Here is a 15,002-nt window from a genome sequence, read left to right as displayed (position 1 = left end):
ATAATTTAATTCAAAGATCAAAATATTTATAATGCTAAAATGTATGGAGTCTTTTTATTTTATTTTATTAAATACCTAGCGTGACATATAAGTTCCCACAATGAAGAGACAACTCCATCTGTTTCAAAACAAGAAAAGAAGCAATGTAAACAATTTTTTACCAAAAAAATTAAAATAATCTTTTTCACCACCTACCATATTTAAGTGTCCAGTCCGTGCTTTGTTCATAAGCAACTTATCTATTTTTTTTAAAAATAAATATTAAAAGTCATATTTATTTTTAAGAAATATTAAAAGTCATATTTATTTAAATTTTCGTTGAGTGAGAAGAAAGAAGTTATAAGAGTCCATAATCTTCTTCCTCCAATAAATATGAATGCTTTGTAATTTTCTTTTAGATAAAATAAATAAATTAATTATGGTTCAAGCCTCAAGGAAAACGAAAAAAAAAAAAAAAAACTCAAACATGGTAACTTAAAAAAGTATACTCTTTCCTTCTTAAACTTAACTACTATTTGGTTNTTAGGGTCCAATATATGTATTATGCCTAACTTAAAAAAGTATACTCTTTCCTTCTTAAACTTAACTACTATTTGGTTCATTATATTTATTTCTTTTTTGAATTCTAGATGAATAAAATATGAATAGTAATTCTAAAAATAATAATAAAAAAAGAATTTTACTCCCTATTTAAGTTGACCGTAGGGTTTACGTTGCCCTTCCTTCCACTATGGGAAACCAAAGAAACAAACACTCACTTTGTGACACCAAATTACCTAATGGCATATCTACCTTATGAAATTACTATAATTATTCTCTCATATTGCGAGTGAAATTTTTTTTACGATTTAAGTGTGTTTCAAAGTCATGGCATTTATGAATTTCAAATTTGAAATCCGAGCTTTTCAATAATCAACAACGACAAAGAGCAATAGCTATGATAACATTTGAAGAATATTCAGAATTAACGAGCTCCTTTCGATTCATAAATCAATAACTCACTTTGGAAGAACTCAATGCTCCTTTCATGATAAGGGATATTAATGAGAGTTATAGAGGAACTATTAGTGTTTTATGGTCTTGTCATGGTCTTATATTAATTAATATTGACAAACATGTGTACTTATGGAATCCCGCCACCCATTTTTACACCAAAGTGATTGAATTTGAGCTTGACACTTTGAACTTGGACCACTATTATACAAGAGGTGAACTTTGTTTCGACTCCTCTAAGAATGTTTACAAGGTGGTGCTCATGATGAGTCATAGGACTCTACATGTTCATTATGAGTATCTTATAGTTGTTAGTCTTGGAGATAAAAAAATAGAGACAAGTCGAATTTCCTTATAATATGTTCTCCTTTTGTGATGGGATTACATTGCATGAACGAATTCACTATATGTTAAGAATAATTTGTGAAGATGATAATAGTGAAGTCAAGTGGAATTGTTTTGATTTTCGTGATGAAATAATTTATTTTGATCCCATTAGTGAAAAGTTTCACATATACGCTTCACCCCGATACTCACTCCGTAAAATAATTTTGAAACCCACCCCTCTACTCCTAACCCCTTTCCTTTTTAGTCTTATCAAAAGCACACTCACTCTTCCTATTCTTTCTTCTCCTTCCCCAAAACCCTAAAATGGAACATCCATTCTTCATCAATGGCCCTCCTACAAATCGATCTGAAGCTTTACGGTGGCTATCAATCGCCGAAAAGCTCCTTACAAATCGTGATCTTGTTGGTAGCAAATCATTTGCAACTCGTGCCCGTGAATCCGACCCGTCTTTAGCTCACCCAATCGATCAAATCCTCAGCATCGTCGACACCTTAACCGCCGGCGACAAACGTATCAACAATCATCACTTTGATTACTACTCTATCCTCCAGATCCCTCCTAACCAAACCCAGAACTTCGAATTCATCGCCGATCAGTATCGTCGATTTGCTCTTCTTTTGAATCCTCAGAACAACAACTTTCCGTTTTCGGATCAAGCTTTTGGACTTGTTGTTGATGCGTTTTCAGTTCTTTCTGATCCCTTGAGGAAAAGTATGTATGATAAAGAATTGGGTTTTTTTCTGAATCTTTACCCAGTTGCTTCTGCGCCTACACCGGTGAGTTTTGTGCAGCATGGTGGGTTTAATCAAATGCCGGGGTCGACTGCAGACCAGCTGTTTGTGAATATGCCTAGTCAAGATCAAGGTTCACATGCTACTGGAGTAAGCTATAGTAGAGATCCGCAAGCTGGAATATCTATGCCGGTTACATTTCTGAATCGTGAGCAAGAGACTATGACTATGGGGAGCTCGGGTTCGGAGCAAGAGCACCAGCAACAGCAGCAGCAGCAACAACAACCTGTAACATCTCTGAGACAACAAACACAACAACCGGTGAGTTCTCTTTCGTTTTCAAACATAGATGAACAGCCTGCTACATTCTTGAATTTAAACCAACCACAGCCTGTAACTTCTGAGAGGAGCTTTAATAGAGAAAACCCACCATTTGGTATTGGGTTGAGCTCGGCGAGAGGGCGAGAACCGGAGGTTACTGTTGAGCAGCATGGGAATCAACAGCCCCTAGAAAGAAATGAGAATGTAGTGGTGGGGAGCAATGAAAATAGACCTGCTAGTACTAGTAATAATGCGAGTAATGTGAAGGAGAAAGAAAGTAGAGTAGATGCATCAGCTAAGAAGATACCCAGTTTCTGGACAGCATGTCCTTATTGTTATGTTATGCATGAGTACCCTTTGGATTATGTTGATTGTACACTAAAGTGTCAAAATTGTAAGAGGGCTTTTCAAGCTGTTAAGGTTGCTGCTCCGCCGATTATTGATGGAAAAGAAGCTTATTTCTGTTGCTGGGGATTTATGCCTTTAGGATTTTCCGTGGAGCATTTTGAGAGAAGTAGAAATAATGTTTCAAGCTGGTCTCCGTTTTCGCCCATGTTTACTTGTCCAACCTCTGGGGCAAATGAAGGGAGGAATGCTAAGAATCATGCTGTTGGGGGGCAGAGTAATGTGAGTACTTTTGGCAATTTGCATAATGCTGGTGGATCGAGAAGTCGGAGTGGACGAAAGCTTTCTGCTCCAAGGATTTACAGTGATGACGATGATGACGACGATGATGATGATGACGTACTTGTTGACATATCAGAGGTACTTTCTGGAGATGCTTGACATATTGGAGGTACTTTCTGGAGATGCTTGACATATCGGAGGTCCTTTCTTAAAGATACTACTCCAAGGTAGAGAAAGGTAAATTCTTGAAGAAGTTCGGTAATAGGTGAAGAAGGAAAGAGATTCAAGCCTTTCATTTCACTCCAAAACTTAAATCTTTCCATTATTTTCTTTGATTATCGTGTTCATATCTAGTCTAGTTGGTTTAGATACTCTGCTTCAAGTCCCAACAACGGGATACCTTTTTCCTGTTCTGAGATGCGACTTTCTTAGGCCGAGGGTCTATTAGAAACAACCACTCAACTGCACAAAGGTAGGGTAAGGTCTGCGTATACCCCACCCTCCCCAGACCCCACTTATGGGACTATATTGGGTATGTTGTTGTATTGTATTGATGTTTTGTTATCTTCTCTTGGCTTTAGTAATTCTCTTATGAAGTAAACTTTGTAATTGAGGAGTAGATGAAACTAATCTGTAACTTATTTTGTTAGCTCAATACAATTTGCTTCGGAGATGATTGTTCTCTTACTTTTCCTAGTTTTCGTTCATTCAATTGTCACTGAATATTGGCTTGACCAAGCATTTTCATTGTGATTGAGCAAAGAAATATTAGTTGATCTGAGAGAAATGGATTGTGTTACCTTCAAATTAGCACCAGATAACCATAGGAATTTAACTGAAAGAGGAGCACTCTAGTTAGTTGTTTTGGGTTAAGCCAACATTACCACAAGTAGTGACTCTGAGGCTTAAAGCAAGTGTTTTACTTGCATTGGGTTAAGCCGACATTACCATATGGTGGTTTTGATACCATTAGTATCGCTCCTCTAGGTTCTGATTGAAGTAGTGGCTGCTACAATTGTAAAGTTGCAATTTGTAATTCGATGAAGACGTGCACTTAGTTTGGCCTCTTCAGTTAATACTCTTCCAATAATGGAAACGTACAACTTTTCCTTTCAATCAGAAGGAGTTGCCTGAAATGGTGGCGGGGCTTAGGGATTCAATAAGAGTTACTTGAAGGGCCTTTGAGAGTTTTACCCTGGGGTGGTGGAATATTTGTAAACTCTTTTCACTTGATGAATTTACCTTTGTCAGTTCTCTGCTTGTTTCAGGACAAATGGAAACTACACTAAGGACTCGTTTATCAAAATTTACTGATGTTAAGGTACTTTTTCTTGTGTGTGCAATATGTTGGTACTGTACTGGATTTAGGTCGATTCTTAGTAGTTTAGTTCTTGAACATTTTTTTTGGCGGATTGCTTCTATAATTCTATTGAACGTTGTTTTTCTGTTGAGGATTCTATTGTTTGAACTTGTTAACAGCATTTCCCCACTTTCCCATTCATTCACCTGAGCCATTGTGTCGTCAAATTATTTGAACTACAAGACGTTTAGCCCCGACACCTTCTCTTGTGGAACTTATACGTGTGTTGTTTGTATGGAACTTTATGATATACTGTTTGTTTTATGTTCTTTAGAACACCAAATGAGAAGGGAAGGGGAAAGAGGTTTTAGATAAATTTAATACAAGTTATATTTGGTAGAAATAGCATTCATTAACTAATTTTGTCCCTGTTTTTGAAAAAATAGCTGATTTGAGTGTTTTACTTTTAGAATTTGAAACTCTGTTATTTGAAGACTAAATCTAATATTCCTCCACTGAAAACATCAAGGGACGTGGGATATCGAAAGGGGATTTGTAGCCAAAAAACCTCGAGAGAGAAAACAAGAGCTGGAAAAAAGAGGAATTTTATTGATAAAATGGATAAATCAATATATATGATTGGGTAACATTAAATAAAGGGCAATCTTCACATATAACCACTCAAAAATAACTTAATTATGCTTTATAGCTATAGTTTGCTACTTACGATTCATAGCTACATGTTGGAGGGAGGTGAGAGGTGAGCGAGATTGGGAGAGGGAGGAGATAGGCGAACGAGAGAGGGCAAAAAGTGGAGAGACTAATTATATTTGTATATATATGTATAATTTGTATTTATATCTGTATAATAGAGGACATGCGACGTAATTATCACTAAAATTAAACTGCGGGTCGTAATTAATTCAAACTATAGTTATATTAGCTAATTAATTAGTACTTTGCTTATCCGCATAATAGGCCTAAGACATTAATAGAGGCCTCAAGCTGAGCTAGTTCAGCTCTATTGGGCTTTCTATGTTGAGTCTTGGGTTAGTTCTCACACCTACTGTATAGAGCCATCCATGGTAGACATTTAATTCACATTTTGATAAGATTGTACAAAACCAAAAAAAAAAATCTTAAAAAATGGATATACACATGGAGCTATTTAGGCTCCACATGGACTAATAAAAATGGTGACATGATAAGTTAACTATATAAGGGCAAATATGTACCCAAAGTTGGATGGTAAGGGCAAATATAACAAAAAAGTATGACGAAAGGGAAATATGACCCTTTTCTAAGAGTACAAAGGCAAATATGACCCTTTTCCGTAGATAAATCATATAGGATAGGTGACATACTACTTCAATAATATTTAGTTAATTATTTATGATTTGTGTTGAATATATCCTCTTTAATAGATAATCATATAGGGTAGGTGGCATATTACTTCAAAAATATTTAATTATTTCAATATGTGTTGAATAAGTTCAAATAAAAAAAAGTAAAATACTTCTTATCTAAATTGCCACGATGACACAACTATTATTATTAGCCATCTCCACCTACCGCGATTATCATTATTCATCACATCACAATTATATCTGACTATTATTATCAACTACTATCGATATTAAGTTGTAGACTAATTATACTTCATCAAATGAATAAATTTTGAAATACAATATAAATTACTATTTTGTTTAAAATTTATGTGTATTACTTTTATATGAAATAAATTATGCACATTTAGATACTGAAAGAATACATAGCTACCTCTTAATTATTCAATATACAAATTTAAAAATAATATTTTAATTATAAATATTTATATTCAAATTCAAATGTGTTAATTGTCAATGACGTGTAGTAGTGTTCTCTAAGATTTTCAAAATAAAAAAAATGAATAACTCGTGTGGTTGTGAGATATTTTAATTGTCAAAGATGGCCAAACTTTGCTAAGTCTCTTGAATAAAGCTTATAAATACTACTCTTCGTGGTAGATTAAAATGTCATCTACATTATTTGTACTATTTATTTCTCAACTTTGAAAGTATAATTAACAAGGATAATTACCATGGCACAAAAACTTGTTATCCTTTTCACCACTCTTCTTGTTGTTATGGCTGGTAAGTCATTTCATCTTGTTGTTATTGTAATTGAATAGTAGCTACTATCATGAAGCTTCAAATTTTACAGGCGCAACTTCAAACTTCATGGTATTAGGATTTTCCTATTTTTTATTAATCAATTACTCATTTTCGGGATTTATCGAAAAAAAATAAAAAATAAAAAAATTATTGAAATTGTTGAATTTAAGGTTACAATATTTATTTGTGAATTTTTGGCATTAATCTTATATTTTTTTCATATTTTTTATTAATCAATTATTCATTTTCGGGATTTACCAAAAAAGATAAAAATTTAAATAAAATTGTTGAAAATGGGTCGGGTAGTTTATTTAAAAGGGGGGGGGGGGGGGGGNGGGGGGGGGGGGTTACTATTGGGTCGGATTAGGTGTTTATGGGCTCGAATTTTTTAGGGGCATAATTGATCCCTTTACACTTTCATATAAATGTCATGTGGTAAAGTCAAAATGACATGACAATTCCATGTGGCATTTAAAAAAATGAAAAATGAGCTGGATATTTTCAGCAGGCCAACTAACGCCCATAAGGGCATATTTAGACCAAAAGTTGGACGGCGAGGGCATGAGTGAGCCAAACTTTAAACGGAGGATATATCCAGACCTCTTCAAATAGTTTAGGGGCATTTTTGATCCTTTACCCTTTTTAAAACATACCTTTTAAAGATACACCTTTCTCCTTTCCTCCTTTTTAAAGTTATTCGAAATAGATGTTCAATTTCACATAATATTGATATCCATATGACATGTCATCTCACCACCCGACCCCAATCCATTTTACCCCCTCCTCTCCATTTCTTCTTCCACGCNATAAATAACTTAAGTGACCAAAGTGTACTTGTTCAAAGAAAAAAATAAACTTTGAGTATAATGTGTTTTTATCAATTAAATAAAAGATCATATAATTAATTGATATATCAGTCTTGTTGTATGGCTTCTATAATTCTATAGAATGTTGTTTGAACTTCTTAACAGCATTTCAAATCTGCACTCCCTATTTTTGATTCAATGATTTCACCTGTGACCCATTAATGTGTCGTGTCTTCTTTCTTTATGGCCATACATACCTTGTCTTGTGGAACACGCGATTTTTTGTATTGAACTTTATGAATGCATACTGTTTGTTTTAACTTCTTTACAACACCATATCAGAAGAGAAAACTTAAATACAATGAAGGTATATTTGGTAGAAATATCGTTCATTAACTAATTTTGCCCCTCTTTATGAAAAAATAGCTCAGTCACATGACCTTAGAGCGTTTTACTCGTAGAATTTGAAACTCTGTTATTTTCCAATTATGAAGACTAAATTAATACAACACTAATTACGATTTGTAGCTACATGTTGGAGGGAGGAGAGAGGCGAGCAAGAGAGGACAAAAAGATGAATTGTATATGTATATATGTCAGATAATTGTATATATGTAACTGATCTACATATGTATTTGTTTATCTGGCGAGCGAGTTTGAGAGAGGGCAAAAAATGGAGAGAGACTAATTATATTTGTACATCTATCATGTAATTGTATATATATATGTGTGTGTGTGTGTAATTCATATTGAAAACTGTATAAAAGAGGACATGCAACGTAATTACAACTATAATTAAACTGCAAGCCATAGTTAATTTAAACTATAATTATGTAAGCTTATTAACTAGTATTATACCGCGTAATAGGCCCAGGACATACCTAGAGGCCTCAGCTGAGCTAGTTCAGCTCTATTGGGCTTTCTATGTTGAGTGTTGGGTTGTTTCTCACACCTACTGTATCGTTGTGGACTAATTTCGAATCATGACTCATTACTTTAATAGATAATCATATAGGATAAGTGACATACTACTTCAATAATATTTAGTTATTTCTCATTTGTATTGAATATATCCTCTTTAATAGATAATCATATAGGGTAGGTGGCATATATTTCAATAATATTTAACTATTTCAATTTGTGTTGAATAAGTTCAGTAAAAAAAATAAAAATACATCTTATTTAAATCGCCACGATGACATAACTATCATTATTAGCTATCTCCATCAATCACGATTATCGTTATTCATCACATCACAATTATATCTGACTATTATTACCAACTACTATCGATGTTAACTTGTAGATTAATTATACTTCATCAAATGAATAAATTTTGAAGTACAATATAAATTACAATTTTGTTAATTTCTATGTATTATTTTATTTAAAATAAATTATGCACGTTTAAATACTGAAAGAATAAATTGCTATCTCTTAATTATTCAATAGGTAGATTTAAAAAATATATTTTAATAATAAATATTTATATTCAAATTCAAACATGTTAATTGTCAATGACGTGTAGTAGTGTTCTCTAAGATTTTCAAAATTAAAAAATGAATAACTTGTGTGGTTGTGATACATTTTAATTGTCAAAGATGGCCAAACTTTGCTAAGTCTCTCTTGAATAAAGCTTATAAATACTACTCTTAGAGGTGGATTAAAATGTCATCTACATTATTTGTACTATTTATTCCTCAACTTTGAAAGTATAATTAACAAGGATAATTACCATGGCACAAAAACTTGTTATCCTTATCACCACTCTTCTTGTTGTTATGGCTGGTAAGTCATTTCATCTTGTTGTTATTGTAATTGAATAGTAGCTACTATCATGAAGCTTCAAATTTTACGGGCGCAATTTCAAACTTCATGGTATTGGATTTTTTCTATTTTTTATTAATCAATTACTCATTTTTGGGATTTATCGAAAAAAATAAAAATTTTAAAAAATTGTTGAAATTGTTGAATTTAAGGTTACAATATTTATTTGTGAATTTTTGGCATTAATTTTATATTTTTTTCCATATTTTTTATTAATCAATTATTCATTTTCGGGATTTATCGAAAAAGATAAAACTTTAAACAAAATTGTTGAAAATGGGTCGGGTAATTTATTTAAAAGGGGGGGGGGGGGNGGGGGGGGGGTTGATTTATGGATCGGATTAGGTGTTTATGGGCTCAAATTTTTTAGGGGCATAATTGATCCCTTTACATTTTCATATAAATGTCATGTGCTAAAGTCAAAATGACATGACAATTTCATGTGACATTTAAAGAAATGAAAAATGAGCTGGATATGTCCAGCAGTCCAACTAACGCCCATAAGGGTATATTTAGACCAAAAGTTGGACGGTGAAGGCATGAGTAAGCCAAACTTTAAATGGAGGGTATATCCAGACCTTTTCGAATAGTTTAGGGGCATATTTGACCCTTTACCCTTTTTAAAATATACCTTTTAAAGATATACCTTTCTCCTTTCCTTTTTAAAGTTATTCAAACTAGACGTTCAATTTCACATAATCTGATATCCATATGACATGTCATCTCACCACCCGACCCCAATCCATTTTACCCCTCCTCTCCATTTCTTCTTCCACGCTCCCCCCCCCCCACCCCCCCACACACACACGCCATTTACAACAATAACAACCATATTATTATGATTTCCACCAAAACTTGAATTTTAAGAGTCAGTTTGAAATTTATGATTTAAAACAAATCACATATTTTTGTCTAGTAATAATTAATTTTACGAAGAACAAAATAAATAATTTTAAGATAAATATCTCAAATACGTTATGCTTATAAAATATTATAATTTTGAATTTTGTAGCTCATAATTCATTATACTCCACCAAAATTCATGTGATGGCCCAAGAAGATCAAGATCCAATTTGTGGAAAACCATGTACTACTCATGATGATTGCTCTGATGCTTCGTTTTGTCAAGCCTGTTGGAATTTCAGACAAACTTGTGGTCCATTTGTTGGCTAATTAAGACATGATCATGGGCCTATAATTTCAACATTTAGTCACTTAATTAGATAAATAAATAACTTAAGTGACCAAATTGTACTTGTTCAAAGAAAAAATTATGTGGCTAAGAAATAAACTTTGGGTGTAATGTGTTTATCAATTAAATAAAAGATCATATAATGTGTGGTTATGTATGTTTTCTTTGCTTTTATCTCCTTTTGAAATCATTTCTTGGATTTGGATATATGAGTAATTTAGGTTAATAACTAAATTTGGGTAAAAATTAAAATCACTTTGAAATAGAGGCATGCAATCGGTGATAACTCTTAAAATTAATTAAGCGAATTGAAAAAAAAAAAACTTGTAAGAATTGAACATGTTAATTAGCTATGACATATGACTCACTATTTAGCTTATTTTAGTCCAAACTTATCTCATTTTATATAACTTTTTGAATTTGTTTGAGGGTCTATTCAAAGTATTGACTTTACCATTATTATTATTATAAGAATTTTCATTTTTTCATATCTTTTCCTTATTTCAAACGGAAATTTTTAAAGAAGAGTCACTGTATCAAAAATGATCTTTAGTGGTAATTAATTAATGATAATAGCTTAATTTTCGTTAAATATGTATTTTTAGCGATATTTAACACTCTTTATAAGCGACCCTAAAGCCTATAGCGACATTTGATCCAATGACATCAACTAATGTTGGTAAAAACTTTAGTACTATTTATGAATGTGTATATTTGTTGACGCTAAAATGTTATTTTGTTGTGGTATGTAAATGAAAAATAAATAGACGTTTTTTTAGAAAGAATGTAATTTGAATCACATTTTTTATATTAAAAAAATTATGACTTTTTTGATAAGACACAATAACACTTGTTCATACTATTCTTCGTTGACTATGAATATTTGTTGACTTCCTCGGATTTTCACTTAGAAAATTCTGAATTACTCAATTTCTCAATGCAATATTTCCCGCACTTGCAAAGTAAGGTTCAAGTGTGATGTTTCGTAAAGCTTTCCACTCTTCAATTAAATTCAGAGTTGCTTAAGTTGTACGATATTGTTGAGCTATTGTATTCTGGAGGGGACAAGTCAAGAGATATACTACTAAATCATTGTTGATTATCCTAGAGGGGACAAGCTAAAGATAAGATGATCTTTTATTTAATTTGATGAACATATTACACCCCAATAACATAAAAGTAACAAGCTTATTTGATTTTTTAGCCACAAAACATATTTATTATTTTTTATCTTATATGTGACTAAAAGTCGAAAAGAAGAACAACACTTGACCAATAATTCTGAAATTAGAGGCCCATATTGGCTATGGGGTCACCAATATATGGGGCACATTTCTCTGTGAACCACCAACAGGTTTGTTACAAATTGGATCTCCATTTTCTTGGAAAAGTTTGGTTGCCATTGATAGTAGAGCAACTTTCACATATAGCAAATACAAAATTCATATTTGTATGCTATAACAAAGTTTGCATAATTGCTCTCCATAACAAACATAAATATGTATATTTCGCTATACATACACAAAAGAAAACAGTTGTATAATCTGCTTTGGTATACATATACAAAAAGATCAATTGTATAAAGTGAGAGAGGCGAGTGAGCGAGCGAGATCTGGGAGAGTGGTGAGCGAGATCTGGGAGAGGGGAACGAAAATATATGTATATATACAATTTTCTCTCGCTTTATACAAACACAAACGCACTTTATACACTTGTGTTTGTATAAAAAACGAGAGAGGCGAGGGAGAGAACGAGAGTGGCGAGCGAGATTCACCAGGAGAGAGGCGAAATAACAACAGTTTGCTATGAGGTACAATTAAATCAAACTATATTTATAGCATTTAATTTGAATTAATTGTTTGCTATTATATACAATTTTCCCTGATAATATAGCATCTTGGGCCATCACATGATCATGAGCCGCAAAATTCAAAAACTAAATTTTAAAAAAATAATGTATTCGAAATAAGTTGAATTTAAACATTTAATTTTGTCGTTAATGAGATAATTTACAGGTACACAAATATATATATGACTTATTTAATACCATATATATATATATATATATATATATTGAATTCACATATATACTAGAAGTGATCATATTAGGAATGAGGATATTCGAGACAAAGTGGGAGTGACATCCATTGTGAAGTAGGTTGTATGAGTATGTATGTGAAGAGGAAATGTGCAGATGCCCTAGTGAGGAGGTGTGAGAGGTTGGATATAGTGGGTACGAGGAGAGGTAGAGATAGGCCGAACTGGGGAGAGATAATAACACGTACAAGACATACTGCAGACTGCAGTTTCACCTTATCAAGGATATAACCTTAGATAAGAGGGTATATGAAGGTCGTAGATTAGGTAGAGTGTACGGTAATTGCGCATTATCTTACTTTTCGATGAAATAAGGCTTGATGGTAGTTTGAGCAACGTGTCTATTGTAGTAGTAGAAAGTATGTTCACTGGCCATTTTTTTTGCCTTGATTCTGAAAAAAATAGCTATTTTTATGGAATTTCAAGTTTCACAAAAAATTTCACTGTGAAATTTGAGACTCCATGATAATTAACTATTTTTCAATTATAAACACTACTAAAAAATTGTCAAAAAACGACGGCCAAAAGCGACGGACTGCGTCGCTTTTTTGGTCAAAATCGACGCAGCCACTTTCGTCGCTTTTTAGCTCGATGCTTTTCAAAAAGTGACGGACTGCATCTCTTTTAGCGACGGACTGAGTCGCTTTTCGACTATTTTTTTTTTTTTTTAAAAAGCGACGGAGTTCGTCGCTTTATTTTAATTTTCATTTTTTTTTAATTTCTAAAGGGCGACGCAGTCCGTCGATTTTCTGGAAATTTATTTTTTGAAAATCCCAGAAAAGCGACGAATAAAAGGACACTGTCCGTCGCTTTTCTGGAAATTTTATTTTTAAAAACCTAAAAAAGCGACGGAAAAATCCACGTTGTCCGTCGCTTTTATGGATTTTTTTTTAAAAAAACCTAAAAAAGCGACGGAAAAAACCACGTTGTCTGTCGCTTTTCTGGGTTTTAGAAAAAATTAAAATCCAAAAAAGCGACGGACTAAACCACGCTGTCCATCACTTTTTCTGCAATATTTTTGACAGTAGCAGATCTCAGCTTATGGTGCCCACCTGCAAATTCAAATCAATTCAATTCTACACTATTCAGCCCAATCAAACACACACAATTATAAACAGTCTAAACTAAACATAAAATAACAAACTTAAAATAGCATTCAAAAGTATTTAAATCATAAATTAAAGACTTATAAAGTCTTTTAAAATTCGTTTTAAAATTTCAAAAAGTTCATAAATGTCCAAAGATCTAAANAAACCCAAAAAAGAGACGGACTAAACCACGCTGTCCGTCGCTTTTTCTGCAATATTTTTGACAGTAGCAGATCTCAGCTTCTGCTGCCCACCTGCAAATTCAATTCAATTCAATTCTACACTATTCAGCCCAATCAAACACACACACAATTATAAACAGTCTAAACAAAACATAAAATAACAAACTTAAAATAACATTCAAAAGTATTTAAATCATAAATTAAAGACTTATAAAGTCTTTTAAAATTCGTTTTAAAATTTCAAAAAGTTCATAAATGTCCAAAGATCTAAAATAGGGAGTGAGATCTACATAATCATCCTCATCACTCTCGTCGTCGGTGTCATGGGTGTCATCGGGAGCCGAATAGTAGGTCGACAAGCGAGGTTCATTACTTGTTCTTTGATTTGCTGAACGGTCTCACTCATGCTTTGTTGTTCAGCTACTCTTTTCCGCTCCGACTCTGCTAGTGCCGTTGTAAGTTTAGTTATTTGATCCGACATAACAACAATCTGAACACCGTCAAGTGCCTCAGCTTGATGTGATGATCCAATACCTTCTAAGCCTGACTGAAGGCGTCTAACATCGTTGCGAGAGCCTAGACCATAGCATCTACCCCTGTGTGTCCCCTCTACCACTTTTTCTTTCCAAATCTGAGTGGACAGTTCAGGTGTCAATTGAACCGAACTATCTAGATTCTCAGCGACGTACTTATGAAAGTCATTCTGCATATTAAATATAAATATTGACATCAATATATACATATCATAAATATATTCACTATTGATATATATTATTCATATTAAATAACTTACAAAAGTTCGTTCGGCCCTTTCCTTCACCCACACATCCGGATCTGACTCATTTTCTTTCTTCTTGACATGAGTCTTTTTGAAAACCTCTGGTTCAATGGAAGTGCGTCCCAATTCTTTTTCCTATAAATAAAAACTGAAATTTATAACGATATATATGTATCAACTAAATCCACCAACTAAACCACATTATTTACTTTAACTTATTTAAACAACTTAACAACTTGAACTAGTTTAGTTTTGACTTAATTTCAACAACTAAATCCATCAACAAAACCACATTAATTAATTTAACTTATTTAAACAACTTAACAACTTTAACTAGTTTAGTTTTGACTTAATACAACACTAAATCCACCAACTAAACCACATTAATTAATTTAACTTATTTAAACAACTTAACAACTTTAACTAGTTTAGTTTTGACTTAATACAACACTAAATCCACCAACTAAACCACATTAATTAATTTAACTTATTTAAACAACTTTAACTCTTGAACTAGTTTAGTTTTGACTTAATACAACACTAAATCCACCAACTAAA

The 15,002-nt window shown here is 32.7% G+C and overlaps 2 protein-coding genes across 2 annotated transcripts in view; both read left to right on the top strand.

The window, feature by feature from the left end:
• LOC125877631 (uncharacterized) overlaps nucleotides 1-15,002 on the top strand; it is a 306,889-nt gene that overhangs the window by 17,358 nt on the left and 274,529 nt on the right. The gene's annotated exons all lie outside the window — the stretch shown is intronic.
• LOC125876356 (uncharacterized) lies at nucleotides 1,602-3,692 on the top strand. Its single transcript, XM_049557534.1, has one exon. The coding sequence runs from the start codon at nucleotides 1,645-1,647 to the stop codon at nucleotides 3,178-3,180; it is 1,536 nt and encodes a 511-aa protein (XP_049413491.1). The 5' UTR covers nucleotides 1,602-1,644; the 3' UTR covers nucleotides 3,181-3,692.

The sequence above is a fragment of the Solanum stenotomum genome, chromosome 9 (genome assembly GCF_019186545.1).
Source record: "Solanum stenotomum isolate F172 chromosome 9, ASM1918654v1, whole genome shotgun sequence".
Lineage (NCBI taxonomy): Eukaryota > Viridiplantae > Streptophyta > Magnoliopsida > Solanales > Solanaceae > Solanum > Solanum stenotomum.
Note: the sequence above shows the minus strand (reverse complement) of the source record. Positions and strands in the feature narration are given on the sequence as shown.

Bases quoted from the DNA above. Each gene is read 5' to 3' on its own strand.
- LOC125876356 (XM_049557534.1), top strand. From the start codon at position 1,645: ATGGAACATCCATTCTTCATCAATGGCCCTCCTACAAATCGATCTGAA.